At 44.2% G+C, this 25,387-nt stretch overlaps 1 protein-coding gene across 1 annotated transcript in view; it reads right to left on the bottom strand.

Annotated features, from left to right (window-relative positions):
* The window catches only part of plekha8 (pleckstrin homology domain containing, family A (phosphoinositide binding specific) member 8), a 74,552-nt gene that overhangs the window by 46,625 nt on the left and 2,540 nt on the right, over positions 1-25,387 (bottom strand). The window contains exon 2 of the mRNA XM_070880843.1: positions 20,167-20,283. Within this exon, the coding sequence (XP_070736944.1) occupies positions 20,167-20,283 (117 nt within the window). The remainder of the gene's footprint in view (positions 1-20,166; positions 20,284-25,387) is intronic.

Raw genomic sequence — 25,387 nt, 5'->3', positions numbered from 1 at the left:
GAAATCAGCGCAGGTAGTTACATCTGAGACCGTCTGGCCAGAAATAAGGGCGGGAAGGGAAGCGGTGAATTCCTTGCAAAGCACTAAACAAACCACAACAACATTCAAAAAGCATAAAAACATTCAAGAAGAAATAATAAAACTAAATCCTACCTTCCTATGAAAACTCGGCCCGGGAAGTCAGCAGGACAGACAGACAGTTCCAGCAAACGTAGTTCTAGCCCGGCGCACGTTGTGAGGCCACTCAGCCTGGGATAGGGGCGGGACGCATCAGGTCCCACGCTGTAGCACGGCTGGGGGCAGGAGCTACTGCGCATGCGCGAAACCTCCAGTGCGCATGCAGAGAGCTGCTGGCACCGTTTTTCGCACAGGGCCCTAGCTCCTCCCCCTAAATCGACAGACACTCTGCGCCAAGCCATGGGAGAGGCCACAGAATGGCCAGGATCCGGAGACAGCTTTTCGGTGCCGTTTTCAGGCCACAAAGTCGGCGCATCTTTGGTGAATGCGGCGAAAAAAAATGGGTGGGTCAATTTTGAGGCCCATGAATTTAATATGGGCAGTGCCTCAAAAAAGCTAACGGTTGGGCTTGAGCCATGACCCTCCACAACTGTAGGGTATACAGGGGTCCCAGGACAACCCTAAGGAAAGATGAAAAAAGTATTAATATATCCCCCTCCCCCCCTCCACAACCCCCAAGGATGATCTTGGGTCTTGGAATTTTGCGCCTATTGTATCCAGGCAAGGGTCGAGAAACTTCCTTGAAATGAAGGGTGGAAATGGATTGAAAATTTTGGGGTCGAGGGGATTTAGGAGGTGGTGAATCATGCCCAATCCCGCAATGCATTCCAGATCTGACTGTAATCTATTTCTCTACTGACACCCACACATATCTTTGTAATCCCATAAACCTACAGACAGTTCCTCCAACGCCAGCAACGATTAGTAATAAAGCTGTCGAAGTGCGACAGCCCTAACACTGATCCCCGCAGGACTCTACTAGTATCGGGTCTCCGCACAAAAACAACATTAAGAACAGTCAGTCTACGAAAATGCAATAAATTCCTTATCCAACCCAAATCTGCCCAGTAATTCCACTGGACTCAATCTTATTAAGTAGCTTATTGTGTGACACCTTGTCAAAGGTTTTTTAAAAATCAAAGTGGTCAATGTCAACTAGTCTACCTACATTCACCAACCTAATTACTTCCTCGGAAAATTCGATCAGGTTGGTAAGATATGATCTCCTTTACCGGAAGTCATGTTGAGAATCTCTAATAACCCCTTCTGTCAAGATCATCTCTGTGATCCCTTCCAGCAACTTGCCTAAAATTATAGTCAAGTTAATTTTCAGGTTCTGCCCAGTTACCCTTTTTAAATATTAGCACCAGATGGGTCTCTCTCCAGTCCATGGAAACAATCCCAGACCCCAGCAAGCTGTTAAATGTATGAGCAAGGGACTCAAAGATCAAAGGTCTCATTTCTTTGAGCACCCTAGGATGAATGCCATCAGTCCAATTTGTTTGGAGATCTCTTGTTCTAGCCATGACTATTTTTGCATTTACTTTGACACTTTCAATTTTAGTATCTGCCCTATGATGTATTATTGGTACTCAACATCGTCTTCTATATTGAAGACTGACAAAAAGTAGCTATTTAAAACTTCTGCTGTATCCTGAGATTCCACTCCAAGGAATCCTTGAATATTCCTATACAATCCTTAATGGCTCGCTGATTCACAAGATCATTGAAAAATACCTTGGTTATCTTCCTGTCCAATAGCCTTTTGGCTGCTCCAAGAGCAGCTTTCATTGGAGAGTAGGATATAATTAACCCAAGGGATGCAGATATAATTAAGCCCATTTTAAGTCACATATTCTGTCCTTATTTTACATTTGCACTATAAATGCCTAAGCTCACATTTGTAATGATAACTGCCTATGTAAACTGATCATACTGTAATTGCACCTTCCTGGGAGTTTTGACATTGCAATGCCTCCATTGACAGGAGAGTGAAATTACAGCATGACGAAAAGAACATAAGAAATAGGAACAGGAGTAGGCCGTACGGCCCCTTGAGCCTGCTCCGCCATTCAATATCATGGCTGATCTGATCATGGACTCAGCTCCACTTCCCCGCCTGCTGCCCATAACCCCTCATCACCTTATCGTTTAAGAAACTGTCTATTTCTGTCTTAAATTTATTAAATATTCCAGCTTCCACAGCTCTCTGAGGCAGTGAATTCCACAGATTTGCAACCCTCTGAGAGAAGAAATTTCTCCTCATCTCAGTTTTAAATAGGTGACCCCATATTCTAAGATCATGCCCTCAAGTTCTAGTCTCCCCCATCAGTGGAAACATCCTCTCTGCATCCACCTTGTCAAGCCCCCTCATAATCTTACACGTTTCGATAAGATCACCTCTCATTCTTCCGAATTCCAATGAGTAGAGGCCCAACCTACTCAACCTTTCCTCATAAGTCAACCCACTCATTCCCGGAATCAACCTAGTGAACCTTCTCTGAACTGCCTCCAAAGCAAGTGTATCATTTCGTAAATATGGAAACCAAAACTGCATGCAGTATTCCAGGTGGGGCCTCACCAAAACCTTGTATAGCTGTAGATAGACTTCCCTGCTTTTATACTCCATCCCCTTTGCAATAAAGACCAAGATACCATTGGCCTTCCTGATCACTTGCTGTACCTGCATACTATCCTTTCGTGTTTCATGCATAAGTACCCCCAGGTCCCACTGTACTGCAGCACTTTGCAATCTTTCTCCATTTAAATAATAACTTGCTCTTTGATTTGATTCTGCCAAAGTGCATGACCTCACACTTTCCAACATTATACTCCATCTGCCAAATTTTTGCACACTCACTTAGCCTGTCTATGTGCTTTTGCAGGTTTTTTTGTGTCCTCCTCACACATTGCTTTTCTTCCCATCTTTGTATCATCAGCAAACTTGGCTAGGCCTCACTCAATCCCTTCTTCCAAGTCATTACTATAGATTGTAAATATTTGGGGTCCCAGCACTGATCCCTGCGGCACACCACTAATTACTACCAGAGAATGAACTATTTGTCCCGACTCTCTGTTAGCCAATCCTCTATCCATACTAATATATTACCCCCAACCCCGTGAACTTTTATCTTGTGCAGTAACCTTTAATGTGGCACCTTGTCAAATGCCTTCTGGTTCCCCTTTATCCACCCTGTTCGTTACATCCTCAAAGAACTCCAGCAAATTTATCAAACATGACTTCCCCTTCATAAATCCATGCTGACTCTGCCTGACCAAATTTTGCTTTTCCAAATGTCCTGCTACTGCTTTGTTAATAATGGACTCCAAAATTTTCCCAACCACAGATAGAGAGTTTGCATTTTAATGATGGGACGTCAGAATTTAGAATTGAGAAAATGGACAGCCTCTGCATTTGGACACAAGTTTTTTTTTAAGTCAATATTCCATGGCATTGCACACAAGAAGCTGCAGGATGTGTTGTTTTAGAAGATTAGGAGAATCATGTGGTGCAATGTGTAATTTAGAGTCAAATAGAAATGATAACAAAATAAATGTAAGCAATTGGGGTATAATTGTACATTAGCTTTTTAAAGAATTGTAGTTGCTTGGGAAATCGATAAAGCAAATGAATGTGAAATATACTGGGCCAGATTTTGCTGTCAAAATAATGGCGACAAAGTAAAGCCGCACTAATAAAAATACAAACACCTGGGCTGACACGAAGAGTGGAACTGAAAATAAACAGGAGAGTGGTACTTAAAGATTGAAACAGGAAACAACAGAGTTATATTTAGAAACAGAAACAGTGGGAGTAACACTAAAAAAAAGTATATAAATATCAAGACTTAAAAACGGAAAGATCAGGAGCCCCTCTTCTCCCTCATCTAAGCAACACTCCTCCCAGCTTTATTTTCCTATTCCTCCTATCCCATTAACCATCATCACAAGTAAACGACTTACGACACCTACCTGGTCCCAATTCCTCCCCCAGCCTGACAACCCTCACTATGCTCCCCATTCCTCTCTCACTGATTGCCCCCATTCGCTAACTCTCTCCTTCTTTGGCTGCTCCCCCCCCCACCTCAAATCACCCCTCTCTGTGACTGTGCTGCAACTAACTCAGCTGCCCCCACCTACCCTACTTGTTCATGGCTATCCCTCACGATGCCCCTTCTGTGCCCACTCGGTTCTTCAAAACCATTCTTTCTTTATGACTAGTCTAACCACTTGCACATCCATTTCCCATCCCCTTGTGTGACTTGACATCCAAAGGACAACACAAATTTTGGGCTCAAGTTTCGGATGAAGTTGCTCCTACTTTTTTGGAGCAACTAGTTTAGAATGGAGCATCTTAGCATCTCGGCATTTAGTTTGCTCCATTTCCAGTGAATTAGAATAGTTCAATTTTAGAACAGATTTTTTTTCCAAAATCCAGCCACTTACGCCTGTTTTGCAAGTTTAGGCAGCGAAAACATACTCCAAATTAACTTAGAATGGAGTGAGTGTAGATTTTTGTACACTTAGAAATCAGGCGTAGGGATCGAGAGATGGGGGGGGAAAGAGGGGGGTTTACAAACATTAAACACTTCACTTTTACAAATAAAGAGCTATCATCAATAATAAATAAATAAATAAATAAATCAACCAATAAAATCAATCCAAAAAAAATTTTTTTTTTTTTAAATTAAAAATCACTCAATAAATAAAAAATTATTTCTACTCACCTACTGCAGCACCGGGAAGAAAGAGAAAGAAAGAGAAAAAAAGAGAAAAAAAAAGAGAGAAAGAGAAAGAGAAAGAGAAAGAGAAAGAGAAAGAGAAAGAGAAAGAGAAAGAGAAAGAGAAAGAGAAAGAGAAAGAGAAAGAGAAAGAGAAAGAGAAAGAGAAAGAAGGGGGTGTGGGAGAGAGAGAGAGAGAGAGAGAGAGGAGAGGGTGTGGAGAGAGAGAGAGAAGAGGGGTGAGGAAGATGAACGGGAACATAGAAACATAGAAACATAGAAAATAGGTGCAGGAGTAGGCCATTCGGCCCTTCGAGCCTGCACCGCCATTCATGAGTTCATGGCTGAACATGCAACTTCAGTACCCAATTCCTGCTTTCTCGCCATACCCCTTGATCCCCCCCGAGTAATAAGGACTACATCTAACCCCTTTTTGAATATATTTAGTGAATTGGCCTCAACAACTTTCTGTGGTAGAGAATTCCACAGGTTCACCACACTCTGGGTGAAGAAGTTTCTTCTCATCTCGGTCCTAAATGGCTTACCCTTATCCTTAGACTGTGACCCCTGGTTCTGGACTTCCCCAACATTGGGAACATTCTTCCTGCATCTAACCTGTCTAAACCCGTCAGAATTTTAAACGTTTCTATGAGATCCCCTCTCATTCTTCTGAACTCCAGTGAATACAAGCCCAGTTGATCCAGTCTTTCTTGATATGTCAGTCCCGCCATCCCAGGAATCAGTCTGGTGAACCTTCATTGTACGTACTCAATAACAAGAATGTCCTTCCTCAAGTTAGGAGACCAAAACTGTACACAATACTCCAGGTGTGGCCTCACCAAGGCCCTAAGAAATAGTGGTATTTCTGAGCTTGCTCCTGCTATTCTATTGCCACAAGTTAATTAAGTCAATTGATCCATCAGATGCCCCAAGGAAGAGAGTCATGTGACAAGCTAATTCAGCTTGCTCTCAATCAATTTCCAGTCGACAATTCTAGCAGAGGTGGGGGAATAGGCCACCGCATATCGCTAAGCAACAGAAAATTATAAACACTTGGCTCCTGTAAGTCAGACTTACAGTTTGAGACTTGGTGTTTGTCATGCAGTGACTGTTGTGTAAGCCTCCAAACCAAGTAATTCAGTGTACATGAGCACTTGGTGAAATCTGAGAGATGTGATAAAGTGCTAGGCTTTGTTTTTAAACCCTTTGAATGGATGAGGATAGAAGCAATTTAGAGTAGTAATGAGGAGGAGCAGTGTCCATGTAAACACTAACCAATACAGTACACAGACTCGTGCCATTGAGGAAAAGGTGAAAGGTTTTTCTTGAAATTGAACACATTTGATATAACAACCCTACTGGACATTTTATAAACAGTCTTTCTGAACTAATTTATATAATTGTCTGCATTACATGCATTAATATTACAAGCTCATTTTTTCCTTCCATATAAAATGGACTTCCTAGCCTGGTGTTGTATTACAACCCAATTCGACAAGAGATCCCAGGTTAGATTTTGCTGTATCAGTTTCTCAGCAGTTGAGTAGTTACAGTTCATCTTGCAGCTGATGTGAGTGGGTTAAATCAGCACTGGTTCCTATTTCTGATTGTTTACTGCTACTGAAAAATAAGTGGTTAAGAACATAACATAAAAAATAGGAGGAGTCGGCCATTCGGCCCCTCAAGGTGCTCCACGATTCAATAAGATCATGGCTGATCTTTTACCTCAACTCCACTTTCCTGCACTATCCCTATATCTGTTGATTCCCTTAATATCAAAAAATTAGGTTATGTGAGAATAGTATCAAGATCATTGCCAAATAGCCTGATGCTCACTGTTCATGCCTACATTTGAGGAATGGCCACCTGCGTGAATAACTAAAGAGCCGGAGGGGGGGGGGAAAGATGAACGGGGGAGGGAGGGGGAGGAGATGATGATGAACAGGGGGCGCGGGAGATGAAGATGAACGGGCCCCACTGAGGACTTCAGGCGGGGCCCGCACGCAGCAGATGCCGGGCTGCCAACACCGACAACTCTTCGGGCGAGGCCCGCCCCCAGCGAGAGGCCGGGCAGCCCCGCTGACGAAGTAAGATGCGTCAGGCCACTTGGCCTGGGATAGGGGCGACGTCCCTTTGGCTTGGGATAGGGTCGTCGCCCGGAGACAGGACGCGCTGGGAAGGCCAGGAGCTACTGCGCACGCAGCTGCCGGCACTGTTTTTGGTGCAGGGCTGTAGCTCCGCCCCCAGCAGCACCTGCTGTGCCGCGCCGACCTGGAAATGGGCCTACAGCTATCGGAGAATCGTGAGGTAAGTGTTCGGCACAATTTTTGGTCTACAAATTAGGCGGGCCTCTCCGATGTGTGCTGTTCTGGTGGGAGTCCGAAACTTGAGCCCAAAGTGCCTGGCAGAAGATGGTTGAGTACGTAAATGCTCAAAGTATCACACGCTCTTGCACAATACTTTGAATGTTTACCATACCTGCAGATTAAACAGCAGGACACACTTAGCATCATGTCATTATTTGACAGGTTTACAGAGTTTTACTCCGAAACACTTCCTCCATGTCAATGTGGTTACAGGGGCCTGTACCTACATCCAAGTACATCCACTCAAGGCTGCACTTAGCCATCATTGTCTGTGCTTCGGAGAATCAGAACGTCACATCTTATTCTCCGCTTGTACTGCAAGGCAATGCTCAACAGTTGTAACCAAACGGACAGCTGGAGGCACCTGGAACTTCTGGGCACTGACCAAGTTTGAGAAGATTAATCTTCAGATGGTAGGCCACCAAGGCTTTGAGGGGGAAAGAGAGAAAAGTAGAAGGCTTTTCCCATACACAAAGTAACATCCTTTTCATGTTCGTCTTACTCAACTCACTCACTCCCTCCCTCCCAGCACCAAAGCATGCAATGAAGCTCATTACCACGTGGCACACTGTCATATAAACTACAACTGAAGGGCTTTAATGATGGCACCATTCAAATACATGTTGCTCTTATACTCCGAATGACTGAGCATCCACAGCTCTCTGGGGTAGAGAATTCCAAAGATTCATAGCCCTCCTCATCTCAGTCTTAAATAGCCGACCTCTTATCCTGAGACAATGACCCCTCGTTCTAGATTCTCCAGTCAGAAGAAAGATCCTCCCAGCATCTACCCAGTCAAACCCCTTGAGAATTTTATGTTTCAATAAGATCACCTTGCATTCTTCTAAACTCTGGGGAACATTGCCCTAGTCTATTGAATCTCTCCTCATAGGACAATCCCCTCATCTCTGTAATCAGTCTGGTAATCCTATGTTGCACTCTCTCTAAGCAGGTATATATATCCTTCCTTAGGTAGAGACCATGGGGCCGAAATTGCCCTGCGCCCCATTTGGGGGCGGTAATCTTCCGGACCCTAGACTTTTACCACCCCCAGCGTACAATTGGACTTCGCGCTCCTCAAACGAGGCAGAGCACTGCCTCAGGTGCTCCGCCTCATTGGAGAGGTGCTCCTAAGGCACCAGCGCGGCGCTGAGTTCAGCGCCCGCTGTAGAGGTCAGCGCTACGCGAAAGCGCTAACACGCTACAACACCCCTCCCTTTCATTAAAGGGGAGGGCCACTGCGCACTCTGCAGGCCCTTTGGTGGCTACCACTGGGCTACCAGGGACGCACTCAACCAGGCCAGCGGCTCGGCACCCAACAGGGAGTGTCGGGCTGCATGATGGCGGCCCGGTCAAGGTGAGGGCCGCCATTGTCGGGCGGACCGAAGAGTTGGCCGACAAAAGAAAATGGTGGCACGAGCGCATATGGTCTCCCCTTTAAGGGTCGCCCCGGGCGAATATCAACGCCCCGCGAAGCTGGTGCGGACATTGGCCGGTGCCAGCCTCGCGACCCGCAGGGCAATTTCCCCTGTGGCCTGCAAAGGGGCCGACGCACATGGCGATGATGTCATCGCCTGTTGCGCCTCGGCCCAGGGCAAAATTTCAGGGGTAATTTCACCCAAGGCTCTACTGCCTCCCGCCCCTGGGCAAAAAGGGCATTGTGCCCTGTTAGCGCCTCCTAGAGGTGCTAATGGGGCGCACAAAAGGGTTAATTTCGGCCCCCAAAACTGTACACAGTATTCCAGGTGTGGTCTCACCAAGGCCTTATATAATTGCAGCAAAACTTCTTTATTCTTATGTTCTAATCCCTTTGTAATAATGGCTAACATACCATTTGCTTTCCTAATTGATTGTTGTACCTGCATGTTAACTTTCTATGATTTGTGTACAGGACACTCAGGTCCCTCTGAACATTAACATTTTCCAGTCTCTCTTCATTTAAAAAATATTCTGCTTTTCTATTTTTCCTACCAGAGTGGAGAACTTCTCAACTTGTCCTGCCACCTTTAAATGATTTGTGGACATACACCCCCAGGTCTCTCTGTTCCTGCACCCAGTTTAAAATTGTACCATTTAGTTTATATTGCCTCTCCTCATTCTTGCTACCAAAATGTATCACTTCACTCTTCTCTGCCTTAAATTTCATCTGCCATGTGTCTGCTCATTTCATTAGTGTGTTACTACCTTTAAGTTTATGTTTACCACATTTCCAAGTTTCAAGTCATCTACAAACTTTGAAATTATGCCCTGTATACCCAAGTCTAGGTCATTAATATATATCAAAAAGAGCAGTGGTCCCAGTATCAACCCCTGGGGAACACCACTATAAAGTTCCTTCCTGTCTGAAAAACAACCATTCACTGCTACTCTCCGTTTTCTGTCCCTTAGTCAATTCCATATCCATGCTGCCACTGTATCTCTAATGCCTTGCGCTTTAATTTTGCTAAAAAGTTTATTACGTGGTAAAAAATCGTATATCGCCATTCTTTCATCAAGTCAGTATGCTGCAATTCCCTACCTAATACTACTGTTGAGGCACCATTGCACAAGGCTGCAGCAGGCCAAGAAGAAAGCCCACCACCACCTTTTCAGGCAATGAATGATGGGAAATAAATGCAGCCTTGCCAACATTTCCCACATCCTGAGAACAATCTTTTAAAAAAAAAAAGAAGAGGTCCAACCCATTCTCAAGAGGCTTTTGCAAACACACAGTAGAGGGCCATTTCACTTACTCCTCCCACAAGGAGCACCAGATTAGGTTAATCCGCCTGCTCCACGACGACATGCAAGCCGTGATCCTTACCAACGGATCCATTACAGACCCAATCCATGACCGGACCGGGGTCAAGCAGGGCTGTGTCATCACGCCAACTCTCCTCAATCTTCCTCGCTGCCATGCTCAACAAGCTCCCCGCTGGAGTGGAACTTATCTACAGAACCAGTCGGAGCCTGTTCAACCTTCGCCGTCTCCAGGCCAGATCGAAGATCTTCCCAACATCTGTCGTCGAGCTACAGTACACGGACGACGCTTGCGTCTGCGCACATTGAAACTGAACACTAAGTCATAGTCAATGTCTTCACTGAGGCGTACAAAAGTATGGGCCTTACACTAAACATCTGTAAGACAAAAGGTCCTCCACCAGCCTGTCCATGCCACACAGCACTACCCCTCAGTCATCAGGATCCATGGCCCTGGACAACGTGGACCACTTCCCATACTTCGGGAGCCTCTTAACAAGGGCAGACATTGACGACAAGATTCAGCACTGCCTTCAGTTGCACCAGTGCAGCCTTCAGCCGCCTGAGGAAAAGTGTGTCTAAAGATCAGGCCCTCAAATCTGCCAGCAAGCTCATGGTCTACAGAGCTGTAGTGATACCTGCCCTCCTGTATAGCTCAGATACGTGGACCATGTACAGTAGACACCTCAAATCGCTGGAAAAATACCACCAACGATATCTTCGCAAGATCCCAAAAATCCTCTGGGAGGACAGACCATCCAAGCATTAACCACACTCGACCAGCTCTGCTGGGTGGGCCATATTGTTCGCATGCCTGACACAAGACTCCCAAAGCAAGCGCTCTACTCAGAACTCTTTCACAGCAAATGAGCGCCAGGTGGGCAGAGGAAACGTTTCAAGGACACCCTCAAAGCCTCATTGATAAAATGCAACAGCCCCACCAACACCTGGGTGTGCCTGGCCAAAGACCACCCTAAGTGGAGGAAGTGCATCCGGGAGGGCAATGAGCACCTTGAGTCTTGTCGCCGACAGCATGCAGAAACCAAGCGCAGGCAGTGGCAGGAGCGTGCAGCCAACCAGTCCCACCCATCCTTTCCTTCAACAACTGTCTCTCCCACCTGCGACAGGGACTGTGGTTCTTGTATGGAACTGTTCAGTCACCTAAGAACTCATTTTTAGAGTGGAAGCAAATCTTCCTCGATTCCGATGGACTGCCTATGATGATAATCACAAAAATCATGCACTGGGATTAAAGCAACTCACATACTTCAAGTTTAGGGAAATAAAATTTGGTTTCACTGGTATCCTACTGTTCTTGTTATGGTGTTGCATAATGTAGCAACAAGTGATAGGAATGGGATCCTTGGTAGTTTATTTGTAACTAAAACTTATGTAGGCAATGGTGTGAAAATGTGGAAATGACTGTTGAATTGTTGAGTGGTTTGAGTACTTAGATCTATGACAGCCTGAAAAGTTGCTTCTGCAGCAGGTTTTTCTGGTTCCTCCTGCAAGTTTTGTTGTTGCAGTTGTTTCTCTTCCTCCGGGTACTCTGTAGTTATGTCTCATTGGACAGTAAAGTTGTTGCAGCGTGTAGTAGTCTCCAATGATCCTGGAGTCTCTGATAAGACTATACTGTAGGACAACACCGATAGGTTGAGGCTTCTTAAGTGCTGCTGCAAGATGCCCGTTGTGGATGATAATGATTCCTGTAGCTGATGTACAGCGAACTGTTCGTAGCCGTCAGAGGTGACATGAGATGCGGCGCAACAGGGCGGCCTCGTTTTCCTGATTGCCATCTTCGAGCTCCTTGTGGCTCAAATAATGGGGGCGTTATAGTTTGCCTTTAAATGTTTGCCTAACTTGCAACATATTTAGATTTTCAAAAGGTCTTCAATAAGGTACCACATAATAGACTCATGACTAAAATCTGAGCATATGAAGTCAGGGGACAGGTAGCAGACTGGATAGCAAGCTGGTTACAAAAAAAAGAGAGTTGGGGCTAAGGGTAGCTACTCAGACTGGCAAATGGTGGGTAGTGGTGTTCCACAAAGATCGGTGCTGTGACCACTGTTGTTCACAATTTACATTAATGATTTGAATTCGGGAATCACGAGTACAATTACAAAATTTGCGGACAACACCAAATTGGAGGGTGTAGTTAATATAAAAAGGAAGAATGCAACAAAATACAAGATACGTAAACCTGCAGAATGGGCATGTAATTGGCAAATGAATTTCAATGTAGGTACGTCTGAGGTGGTGAATTTTGTTAGGAAGAATAAGGCGGCAACATAATGCTTGGATAATAAGTGTCTAAATGGAGTAGGGGAACAGGGAGACCTGGAGGTACAGATACACAAATCAAAGTAACAAGGCAGGTTAATAGAGCCATTAAAAAAGCAAACCATTTATATAGAGGGATGGAATTGAAAAAATACAGAGAAGAAATGTTAAACTTGGATTGAACCTTGGTTAGACAACATTTGGAGTATGTGCACAGTTCTGGTCTCCATATAACGAAAAGGATATAGACCCATTCTAAGAAGGTGCAAAAGAGATTTACAAGGGTGATAGCAGAACTCAGGAAAGACGGGGGCTCTTTTCGCTCTAAAGGAAGAAAGGAGAAGGCTAGGAGTGGGGGGGGGGGGGGGATCTAATAGAGGTCTTTGAGAGGTCTTTGATAGGGTAGAAGTGGAGAAAATGTTTCCAGTAGTGGGGGAGACCAAACTAAAAGGTCACAGATAAAAGATAGGCACTAATAAATCAGGAGAAATTTCTTTACCCAAATGTGCAACTCTCTACCACAAGGAGTAGTTCAAGCAAATAGCATAGATGCATTTAAGGGTAAGCTAGATAAGCACATGAGGGAGAAAGGAATAGAAGGGTATGCTACAACAACACAAAAGCAAAATACTGCGGCTGCTAGAATCTGAAATAAAAACAGAAAATTCTGGCAATCTTAGCGGGTCAAGCAGCATCTGTGGAGAGAGAAACAGAGTTAACGTTTCAGGTCAATGATCCTTCGTCAGTCTGACAAAGGGTCAGCGACTGAAACGTTAACTCTGTTTCTCTCTCCACAGATGCTACCTGACTCGCTGAGATTTCCAGCATTACAAGGCTATGCTGATAGGATTACAGAAAGAAGGGTGGGAGGATGTTGATGTGATGCATAAATCAGTTGGGTCGAATGGATGTTTCTGTGCTGTAGACTCGATGAAACATGGTGTAAATAAACAAGGGATTGTGGATATCAGGCATTGACTTGCATGGTCCTGGGCTGATGGTCACAGATGAGCTGAACGTTGAATGGTAGAACTGTCCTTCATGAATGCATAACTTTTATTACACAAGAACACACATGGTTACCACCAATGGCAACTCTGCCTTTTAGTTAATTAGTCCATTTGGGAAAAATTGCAGTGCCTTCTTATGCTGTTGTCAGTTGTTCGTGGAATATGTAATGTAACAATTTTCTCAAACAAGATCTAGTCCCCTGCTTAATAAATCTGTGGACGTCTGATTGACTGATGTTATTCATGTCACTTGTGGCACTCCATAATGAACCTGCAGTGTAAAAGTTAAGCGCTTGTGACAGCCACTGGCAGTACTGTGTTTGTGATGGAATTTGATTAGATGTTAGATTCTAGTGCAACTCTGCTGGTCTCTCTCATAATCAAAGTCTATGAAGATGGAATTCCTAGGACAAATCCAGTAAGTGCATCTCTATCTGGTTCTCGGCTAATGGCAGATGTGGGTTGTCCATCACTGATGCACCCTTCCCTACCAGGCTTCCCACCTTTGCTTTTTTCTTATTCCTCCAAATAGCAAATATAGAAGTAATCCAAGCAGATTATCCTGGATCCAAATTTGCATTACACCAGCTACAACTGCAGTGTCGACATTGTTACCACTATAACAATTAAGTGGGGCCAAATAAACAACACACACACAGCCAACTCCCCTTTTGGAACATAGGAACAGGAGTAGACCATTCAGCCCCTCCAGCCTGTTCCGCCATTCAATTAGATCATGGCTGATCTGGATCTTAACTCCATCTACATGCAATAACTCTGTAACCCTTAATACCTTTGCCTAACAAAAATCTATTAATCTCAGTTTTCAATTGATCTAGCTTCAACGGCTGAGGGGGGGGGCCAAGAGAAAGAGTTCCCGATTTCCACCATCCTTTGACTTCGTCAGCACACAATTGAACATGGACCGCATATTACAGTAATAAACACAAGCACACAATTGAACATGGAACACATGTTACAGTAATAAACACATTACTACAGTGACCCTACATGTCAAAAGTACTTTATTGTCTTCACAAGTTTGATACTTCAGGTGGCATGAACAATCAGAAAAATCACAACTTATAACTTCAAAGAGAGAAAGAGAGAAGAGAAAGAGAGAAAGAGAGAAAGAGAGAAAGAGAGAAAGAGAGAAAGAGAGAAAGAGAGAGAGAAAGAGAGAAAGAGAGAAAGAGAGAAAGAGAGAAAGAGAGAGAGAAAGAGAGAAAGAGAGAAAGAGAGAAAGAGAGAAGAGAAAGAGAGAAAGAGAGAAAGAGAGAAGAGAAAGAGAGAAAGAGAGAAAGAGAGAAAGAGAGAAAGAGAGAAGAGAAAGAGAGAAAGAGAGAAAGAGAGAAAGAGAGAAAGAGAGAAAGAGAGAGAGAGAAAGAGAGAAAGAGAGAGAGAAAGAAAGAGAGAAAGAAAGAGAGAGAGAGAGAGAGAGAAAGAGAAAGAGAGAGAAAGAGAGAGAAAGGGGGAGAAAGGGGGAGAAAGAGAGAGAGAAAGAGAAAAAAAAGAGAGAAAGAGAAAAAAGAGAGAAAGAGAAAAAAAAGAGAAAAAAAAGAGAGAAAGAGAAAAAAAAGAGAGAAAGAGAAAAAAAAAAAGAGAAAAAGAGAGAGAAAGAGAAAAAAGAGAGAAAGAGAAAAAAGAGAGAGAGAAAGAGAAAAAAAAAGAGAGAGAGAGAGAGAGAGAGAGAGAGGGTCTAGTCAGAAGGAGGAACTGAAGGAAATCCTTATTAGGCAGGAAACTGTGTTAGGGAAATTGATGGGATTGAAGGCCGATAAGTCTCCAGGGCCTGATAGTCTGCATCCCAGAGTACTTAAGGAAGTAGCCCTAGAAATAGTGGATGCATTGGTGATCATTTTCCAACAGTCTATCGACTCTGGATCGGTTCCTATAAACTGGAGGGTAGCTAATGTAACACTACTTTTTAAGAAAGGATGGAGAGAGAAAACAGGTAACTATGGACCGGTTAGCCTGACATCAGTAGTGGGGAAAATTTTGGAATAAATTATTAAAGATGAAATAGCAGCACATTTGGAAAGCAATGACGGGATCGGTCCAAGTCAGCATGGATTTATAAAAGGGAAATCCTGCTCGACAAATCTTCTGGAATTTTGTGAGGATGTAACTGATAGAGTGGACAAGGCAGAACCAGTGAGTGTGGTGTATTTGGACTTTCAAAAGGCTTTTGACAAGGTCCCACACAAAAGAGATTGGTGTGCAAAATTAAAGCACATGGCATTGGGAGTAATGTACGGACGTGGATAGAGAACTGGTTGGCAGACAGGAAGCAGAGAGTCGGAATAAACGGGTCCTTTTCAGAATGGCAGGCAGTGACTACTGGGGTACCGGCAGGGCTCAGTGTTGGGACCCCAGTTATTTACAATATACATTAATGATTTGGATGAGGGAATTGAGTGTAATATCTCCAAGTTTGCAGATGACACTAAGCTGGGTGGCAGTGTGAGGTGTGAGGAGGACACTAAAAGGCTACAGGGTGACTTGGACAGGTTAGGTGAATGGGCAAACGAATGGCAGATGCAGTATAATGTGGATAGATGTGAGGTTATCCACTTTGGTGGCAAAAACAGGAAGGCAGAATATTATCTGAATGGTGGCAGATTAGGAAAAGGGGAGGTGCAGCGAGACCTGGGTGTCATGGTACATCAGTCATTGAAAGTTGGCATGCAGGTTCAGCAGACGGTGAAGGCAGCAAATAGTATGTTGGCCTTCATAGCTAGGGGATTTGAGTATCGGAGCAGGGAGGTCTTACTGCAGTTGTACAGGGCCTTAGTGAGGCCTCACCTGGAATATTGTGTTCAGTTTTGGTCTCCTAATCTGAGGAAGGACGTTCTTGCTATTGAGGGAGTGCAGCGAGGTTCACCAGACTGATTCCCGGGATGGCCGGACTGACATATGAGGAGACTGGATCGACCAGGCCTGTATTCACTGGAGTTTAGAAGGATGAGAGGGGATCTCATAGAAACAGAAAATTCTGACGGGACTGGACAGGTTAGATGCAGGTAGAATGTTCCCAATGTTGGGGAAGTCCAGAACCGGGGGACAAAGTCTAAGGATAAGGGGTAAGTCATTTCGACTGAGATGAGGAGAAACTTCTTCACTCAGGGAGTTGTTAATCTGTGGAATTCCCTACCGCAGAGAGTGGTTGATGCCAATTCATTGGATATATTCATGAGGGAGTTAGATATGGCTCTTATAGCTAAAGGGATCAAGGGGTATGGAGAGAGAGCAAGAAAGGAGTACTGAGGTGAATGATCAGCCATATCTTATTGAATGGTGGTGCAGGCTCGAATGGCCTACTCCTGCACCTATTTTCTATGTTTCTATGTAAGAGAGCGAGAGAGAGCGAGAGAGAGCGAGAGAGAGAGAGAGAAAAAAAGAGGAGAGAGAGAAAGAGAGAGAGAAAGGAGAGTAAGAAAGAAAAGAATAATTATGCCCCCGGGTTCAGCCGGGCCGTCAACAGGCAGCCTGGCACCTACTCTTGGGTGCCAGGCCACTGGCTCAACTGAAACCCTCCCTGGTGGCCCAGTCAACCGAACTGAAAAATATGCAGAGCTTGCAGCGGCCCTCCCCTTTAACTGAAGGGGAGAGACATCGTTATGCGTCAGTGCGACACGCTGACATCATCAGCGTGGCACTGATGACTGATCGGGGCAGGTGACCCGCTGAGGGGCACTTCCGCCCCTCAGCCGCCACGACCAAAAAACACTTCAAAGGACTGAATGTGTTGAAGCAGAGAAAAAAAAATTCAAAAAACGAAAGCTGGGCCCCATTGCGAGCGGTGGGCAATTCCAGCCTATTTTAATTTTAATAAGTGCTAAAGTAACATTTTAATCAGATTGACATAATTAAACCACATGTGGGTACCCTCACAGCTGCTTGTTCGTCACATTTAAACATTTTTACATTCTTTCCTTGCTGCAGGGCAACTTTCTTCCCTTGATTTATCCTTGCATCTTCTCCCACCAGTGATAGGAGTGTTGTTGCAGTATTTAGATTTTCTAATTTTGTCTTAACTACATTTAAATTGCATTGTGGTAATTACTTTGTATTGTGACAAGTATCCATTTTCCCAAAATATTAAATACACACTTCAGCAACAACCCAAAATAAAGTTTACATTAATTTTTGATTTCTACTTTTTAAAATCAGATAAGTATACATCACTCAGATCCATTGCAAACTTACTACTGATTGCTGCTCAAGCTTACAGAAAATGCATCATGGAATAGGGCACCAAAACAAAAGCAAACCACATTTACTATAGCTGTTGTTAAATTATTCAGCACGAATGGAGTATTTATAGAAATAAAGGATCATGCACCTCAAAAAACAAAACTGTAAATGCACAGCTGATGAAACAGCATCAGGAAGAGAAAGCTAAACCATTCTGGTGTAATCCTCTTTATCCTTCAGATGTCAGGGGCTGGATTTACGGTTGGAGGCTTCATAGGGCGCTAATGATGGCGTGTCGGTAAATTTTGTGCTGGAAAATGGTTTGCGACGGCAGCCAGAAAATTTGGTTGCTGCGTCCTGAAAGTGGAGTGGAGCGCTAAAGACGGCCTTCCACACCTCCCTTAGGGCGCTAGGCCGGGTGAGCAATTGAAAATCCGTTGCTAAAGAGCCAGCTTCGGAGCGCCCCGAGAGAGGCCTCCCTGCAAAAAAAAGAAAATCGGTACCAAAAAAAAACCCAGAGAAATATCAATTTCACTTACTTTTTTCAATTATTTCTTCCCTTAGCGCCCTGGGAGCTGGCCGCCCGGGCGCCAAGCATATTGCGACCCATTACTGCCCCTCCCGGGCGCTAACAGGGACGCAATCCAAACTACAATCCAGCCCCTAGTGACCTACTGTGCATTTCCAAAAATGTTAAGCTTTCTCTGTCAAAGAATGATCCCTCTGCTGACAAAGTAACATACTTCCCAGTCAATAGAAAAGTCCTTGGAAATTCGTGTGAAGAGAATTCCCTACTTGTTACATTTCATATCAAACTTGTGAAAAGAACATTAAGAAAATGTTTTCTCTCAGAGACAGCAGTCAATATAATTAAAATAAAAATATCTCCGCCATAACTTTATCAGAAACTATTATTTACGCAAATATGTGTAGGTGCGACGTCCGAAATCCGGAAACCTCGGGGGGCATCGGTCGGGTCGCCGGAGTCAGTCAGGCTGAGGCCAGTAAGGGGGTGTTGGTCGGCCGCCAGAGCGGGGCTCAGTCAGGCCGCCAAAGGTGGGGGAGGGGGGGGCTCAGTCAGGCCACCAGAGATCCGGGGGGGGGCGGGGGAAGCTGAGGGGTGGGGGGGGGAGGCCAGGCGAGGTCAGATTTTGGAACATTTTCCGGTTTCCGGATAACCCCGTCAAGGATCAGCCGTGTCTGGATGCCGGAACATTCCGGATATTGGATGTCGCACTATAATAGCCACTTCAAAATAGCTTTCTTGATCAAAGCTAATGCTCCTTCATTCTGCACAATCCATTCATAGAAACATAGTAAATGGGTGCAAGAGCCCACTCACCTAACCTGTCCAAGTCACCCTGCAGCCTCTCAGCATCCTCCTCACAGCTCACACCACCACCCAGCTTAGTGTCATCTGCAAACTTGGAGATATTACACTCAATTCCTCCATCGAAAATCATTAATATAGATTGTAAATAGCTGGGGTCCCAGCACTGAACCTTGCGGTACCCCACTAGTTACTGCCTGCCATTCTGAAAAGGACCCGTTTATTCTCACTCTGCTTTCTGTCTGCCAACCAGTTCTCTATCCACATCAATACATTACCTCCAATACCATGTGCCTTAATTTTGCACACTAATCTCGTGTGGGACCTTGTCAAAAGTCTTTTGAAAGTCCAAATATACCATATTCACTGGGTTCTTCCTTATCCACTCCACTGGTTACATCCTCACAAAATTCTAGAAGATTTGTCAAGCATGATTTCCCTTTCATAAATCTATGCTGACTTGGACCGATCCTGTCACTGCTTTCCAAATGCGCTGCTATTACATCTTTAATAATTGATTCCAGCATTTTCCCCACCACCGATGTCAGGCTAACCAGTCTATAATTCACTGTTTTCTCTCCCTCCTTTTTTAAAAAAGTGGGGTTACATTAGCTACCCTCCAATCCATTGGAACTGGTCCAGAGTCCATGGAATGTTGGAAAATGACCACCAATGCATCCACTATTTCTAGGGCCATTTCCTTGAGTACTCTGGGATGCAGACTATCAGGCCCTGGGGATTTATCGGCCTTCAATCCCATCAATTTCCCTAACACAATTTCCTGACTAATAAAGGATTTCCCTCAGTTCCTCCTTCTCGCTAGACCCTTGGTCCCTAGTACTTTCGGGAGGTTATTCGCTGCTACACACATTCAATCCAGTGTTGTCACTAGACTTAAATATGATACTTTTATTTCATAATTTCTTAACATTACCATCAAGCGAGATCAGTATCACTAGAACTGACCTCAAATGTTACAGCCCAATATGCTCTTTGCAGGCATAACCCACATTTGGAAATACAAACTCCAGAAATGTACTGGTTTCATTGTTCAACTACATATAAAAACTTCACATATCTGCTGTTAAACCTTACTGAAAGCTAAGAGATGACACCAAATATGTTATAGATTATAAAAATATTCCAGAGCTCTTTTCAAGGGAAGTATAATTTATACTTAACATGTTCCAATGCAAAACCCAAGGGTTGATTATTGAGAGAGTAGGCAATGAGTTATTAAAAATACTGTAAAGGTCATATTCTAAAGCTGGGTGTTGAAAGCTCTTGAACATTAACTAGGAGTGGAAGAAATGCATTGAGGTAAATTGTTCATTTAAAAAAATGATTGCCTTATCTTTACCAGTATTCACATTGTTTATGTTATTTTAAAATTTGGCAAGATGTCACATTTAATATCTACACCAGATTTTCTAATGACTCTAAACCAGCATCTAGAAAATGAAAGTTAAAGGGCAGAGATGTTAAGCTCCACCTTATTTTACCTTGTATTTCACACACTGCCATCTTAATGCTGCCTTTGCAGCCCTTCCAGGTGTCTTCTTCTGAATCATAATAGGACAAAATTCCACCAGCAAGAACAAACCAGCGTGGCTGCCATCCTGTGCACAAACATTAATATCAAGTTATTGCACAAATCTGTAAAATTTTTTTCTGCAAAGAAAAATTGGGAGTATTTGGCCAATACCTTTGGAGGTACCCAAACATATTAAATCAGTGTCACAGATTCCTTCTACAATCAATCACCAAAGAATTTCAATCCAGGACTTGCACCTGCATTTTCTGGCCTGGAATATAAAAATGTATACAAAAAATAGGAATAGCATTTGTAACTCTGATAAGGACCCAACTCCCCGTTTCTTCATACTATTCTAACAATAGTTTCAAGTATCTTGTCAATCAAGAATTGGCTTGAGGATATTCCTCAACATACAGAATGCAGAATAAAATAATGGCCCAGATTTTGCTCTCAGGGGCGAAGGAACAGTTTCCGCCGTTCACCTCGTGTACCGTTGCCTGGAGACTTTTCGCAGGCTTGGCAGCGGGGATTCCCACTAATCGGGTGTCTGATCCAGTGTGGCGCCCTCTACAGGGGGATCTGTGAGCAGAGAAAGCAACAGTGGGGCTCTCTTTACCGAGACTGCAAACCAGGAAGTAAAAAACAGGAAATATAAATTACATTTAAATCATGCACAGGTAGCTAAATAAAGATTGGGAAAGACCGATGGGATTAAGGAAGAGAAAAAAAAGATTTTAGAAAATCTGCAACATTAATTTTCTTCTGAAGGAATAAGACTCCACACCTAAAATTAATTTTTAAGGCCAGATGGGTTATTCAGCAGTAATTATGAATGCACTAAGCCATTCTTAGTATGGAACTAGTGGGTAAATACCACAAGTTCATGCCATTACAATGATTTCAATGCCGAGTCTATCAGCAAGGAGGAGCAGAGTATCTGACAGCAACTTCTGGATTTCTGCATTTAACTGCACATACTGGGAATGGTAGTATGGCAGTTATGTTACTGGACTAGTAATCCAGAGGCCTGGACTAATGATCTAGGACAGGAGTTCAAATCCCTACATGGCAGTTGGGGAATTTAAATTCAATTAATTAAATAAATCTGGAATAAAAAGCTAGCATCAGGAATGGTGACCATGAAACTACCGGATTGTTGTAAAACCCATCTGGTTCACTACTGACCTTCCTTTAGGGAAGTGAATCTGCTGTCCTCACCCGATGACACCAGACCGACAACAATATGGTCAACTCTTAACAGCCCTCTGAAATGGCCTAGCAAGCCACTGTTAAGGTCAATTACACATGAGAAATAAATGCTGGCCTTGCCAGCGACACCCAGATCCTGCAAATGAATAAAGAAAAAAAAAGTGCATGGTTGCCAGAAGTTGCTGTCAAAACGGCGAGTGCCTTTAGCCTTTCCATTATTATTACAACTAAAGATAGGCCAATGCTTTTGCCTTGCACCATCACTCAGTTTGTCATTTAATCTCTCCTGCCATCCACGCCATCACAGACCTTCCCTTTTGTTGTTTCCTCCCCCTCCCTGCACTTACTTAAACTTGTTATATCTCTAATTTTTTCCAGCTCCGACGAAAGGTCATCAACCCGAAACGTTAACTCTGTTTCTCTTTCCACAGATGCTGCCTGACCTGCTGAGTATTTCCAGTATTTCTGTTTTTATTAATAATCAGGGCTGCTTGTTGAAGAAGCCAGCAGATCAGCAATTAAAGCAGCAAGCTCAAACTAAGCTTCTCTCCACAAGGGAAAAATGGTGGAAGATGAAGGCTGAGGTTTTGCAATTAGCTGCTGACCAAAAGGACATGAAGTGCTTCTTCAATGAGCTATAGGTTGTGTCTGGACCGAAAACAAGTGGCACTGTCCCCATCTTAGAGTGAAGTGGCACTAAGTTGCTAACTGACCAAACTGGAATCATGGAACCTTGGGCCAGCTATTTCAACCAAGTCTTCAACTAGTCCCTCTGCAGTGTCTTCAGACACGCTAAACGAGATACAGCAATAACTTTTGCAAGACCAACCTGCCATCCCACCTGACATTGCTGAAGTCCAATTAGCGATCAAGCAAATATCGGGTGGAAAGTTAGTCCCGATAGTATCCTTGCAGAGGTTAGAAGACTCCTTTTGCCCTCCACAATAAAATCTGGGAACACAAAACTGTGCTGCAAGATTTCAAAGACGTCAGTATAGTGCACCTCTGCAAGCGCAAAGTTGATCGCTCTTGGTGCGACAGGCACAGAGGAATTTCACTTCTAATCAGTAGCAAGTAGAATTCTCACCCGCATCATGTACTGCCGACAAACAACTAGCAGAAAACATTCTCCCAGAAAGCTAATGCAACTTTCAGGCTGGTCACGGAACATCTGAAGTGATTTTCTCAGCCCCTCAAATCCAGCAAAACTGTAGAGGAGGGTACCAGAATCTTGCACCGGTTTCTGTTGAGATTTAATTTTGTGAATTGTAATGCACTGCAGTAGATTCTTCTAAAGTTCGGATGCTCTTACATGTTGGCATGATGTCCCGAGTAACAGACCAGTGTCAATTGTCATCACCATTGCAGTCACTAAAAGTGTCAAACACGGTTGTGTTCTTGCTCCAATGCTGTTGAGCATACTGTTTATTGTGGTACAGCTCGATGTGTTCCAAAAGAGTGACAGGGCAATCTATATTCGATACTGCACTGGTGGCAGTATCTTCAACCTTCATTGGCTGCATGCAAAAATGAAGGTAATGCAGATATAATCATTTGTGACTTGTTTTTGCATTACTCATCCACACAACTTGGATTTATATAGCATCTTTAACATAGCAAAACATCCCAAGATGATTTACAGGAGCATAATCAAACAAAATTTAACACCAAGCCACATATAGAGATATTCAGAAAGGTGACCAAGAGCTTGGTTTTGAGGAGCAACTTAGGAAGGATGGAGGGTAGAGGTGGAGATATTAAGGGAGGAAATTCCAAAGCTTAGGGCCTAGGTAGCTGAAGCCATGAGCGCCAATGGTGGAGCAATGAAAACCGGGGATGTGGAATAGGCCAGAATTGGAGGAGCGCAGAGATCTCGGAGAGTTGTAGGACTGGAGGAAGTTACAGACATGGGGAGGGGCAAGGCCATGGAGGAATTTGAACACAAGGATGAGAATTTTAAAGTCGAGACACTGCCAAGTATATTCAGCTGCTTTCTGATGCTTTGCTCAGACGACACAGCGGTTTGGTCTTACAATCAACTTAAAAAAGACTGAAATCATAGTCCAGCCCATACCTGGTCACTTAATCACACCCCGTGATTACAATCAGTTACGAACCACTTAAATCACAGACAAATTCTGCTACCTCAGTAACGTTCTCTCACAGAACACTCAACAGCACCACTCACTAGACTGATTTTGTGAAACCTGAACAGTGACTCTGGCAGGAATGAGGGGTTACTCTGCCAAAATAAGTCTCTATGTAACCTAACTGTCCCCTCCACTCTACTATATTGATCAGAGCTGTGGATCTGCTTCCGTTGTCACATCAAGAAATTTGACCATTTCCACTTGCGATGTCTACAATGTATCATTGGCATAGAGTGGCAGGACAAAGTGCCGAACACTGATATCCTCAAGAGTTGAAATATAACTGGAATGGAGACCATGGTCAAATTGGTCTAGTTACGTTGGTATTGTTCACATGCCTGATTATAGAATTTCTAAAGTCGTCTTCTATGGTGAGCTGCAGTCTGGATATCACAACACACACTAAGGACCACCATAAAATCTAGCAGTATTAACCCCAGCATCCTCGAAAAGACAGCTACCGAGGGACCATGATGGCAGCATGTCTGCCGAGCAGGCTTGAACGATGCGGCTGCAAAGCACATGGAACACAACGCATTTACCCGCCTCATATAACTTTCAGTGTGGCCAGGAACGGGCTCTTCTCCCATCAGCACAGAACTGCGATTCATCAGTTATTTCGATGGGAGACTCCATAAAATAAATGTCTCCAAAGCAATACAGCCCACCTACCAAAGTCCAGAGAGTTTAGATGTGGGTTGGCAGGAGCCAAGGCTTAGGACTCACGCATGTGCAGAGGCAAACTGCTGGATGTTAAACAGCTGAAACCATGTAGACAACCAGCACAAAGCACTGGTACCTTCCTGGTGCTTTTCCAACCAATAGGGCATTAGTTTGCAGGGCTATCCGGACCCAAGTGGGAACAATTCCAGCCCCAGCGATGGGTCTACTTCTTCACGTCCCAATAGTAAGCCAGGCTATTGAATCAACACAGCACTGGGCTATTGTTGACCTGCTTGGGATAAGTATCGGATTATTGAGACCATCACAGAGGGTTGACTTGTTTCCAAGCTTCCATAATCAAATATGTTAGTAGGGAGCCATCTGACCCCAGACACCTCCTCCCACCCACCTTGATATCCTTGTTGCTTAAATGCAGTGGCACATAGCAGGCTTAGCTTTGGCTAAGTGTCACTTAGTGTGACTAAGTGCCCACTGTCACTTTGATTCCTCCTGAAGGGTCATCATCGTCATAGGCAGTCCCTCGGAATCGAGGAAGACTTGCTTCTACTCCTGAAGCGAGTTCTTTGGTGGCTGAACAGTCCAATACGAGAGCCACAGATTGTCACAGGTGGGACAGAAAGTCGTTCAGGGAGGGACTGGTTTGTCGCATGCTCTTTCCGTTGCCTGCGCTTGATTTCTGCATGCTCTCGGCGATGAGACTCGAGGTGCTCAGCGACCTCTCGGATGCACTTCCTCCACTTAGGGCGGTTTTGGGCCAGGGACTCCCAGGTGTCAGTGGGGATGTCGCACTTTATCAGGGAGACTTTGAGGGTGTCCTTGTAGCGTTTTCGCTGCCCACCTTTGGCTCGTCTGCCATGAGAGAGCTCAGAGTAGAGCACTTGCTTTGGGAGTCTTGTGTCTGGCATGCGGATTATGTGGCCTGCCCAGCGGAGCAGATCGAGTGGGGTCAGTGCTTCAATGCTGGGGATGTTAGCCTGAATGAGAACGCTGATGTTGGTGCGCCTGTCCTCCCAGGGCATTTGTAGGATCTTGCGGAGACATAGTTGGTGATATTTCTCCAGCAACTTGGTGTCTACTGTACATGGTCCATGTCTCAGGTATTACTACAGCCCTGTAGACTATGAGCTTGGTGGCAGTTGAGAG

This window comes from Pristiophorus japonicus, chromosome 5 (genome assembly GCF_044704955.1).
Source record: "Pristiophorus japonicus isolate sPriJap1 chromosome 5, sPriJap1.hap1, whole genome shotgun sequence".
Lineage (NCBI taxonomy): Eukaryota > Metazoa > Chordata > Chondrichthyes > Pristiophoridae > Pristiophorus > Pristiophorus japonicus.
This window is presented reverse-complemented; position numbering and strand designations above follow the sequence as displayed.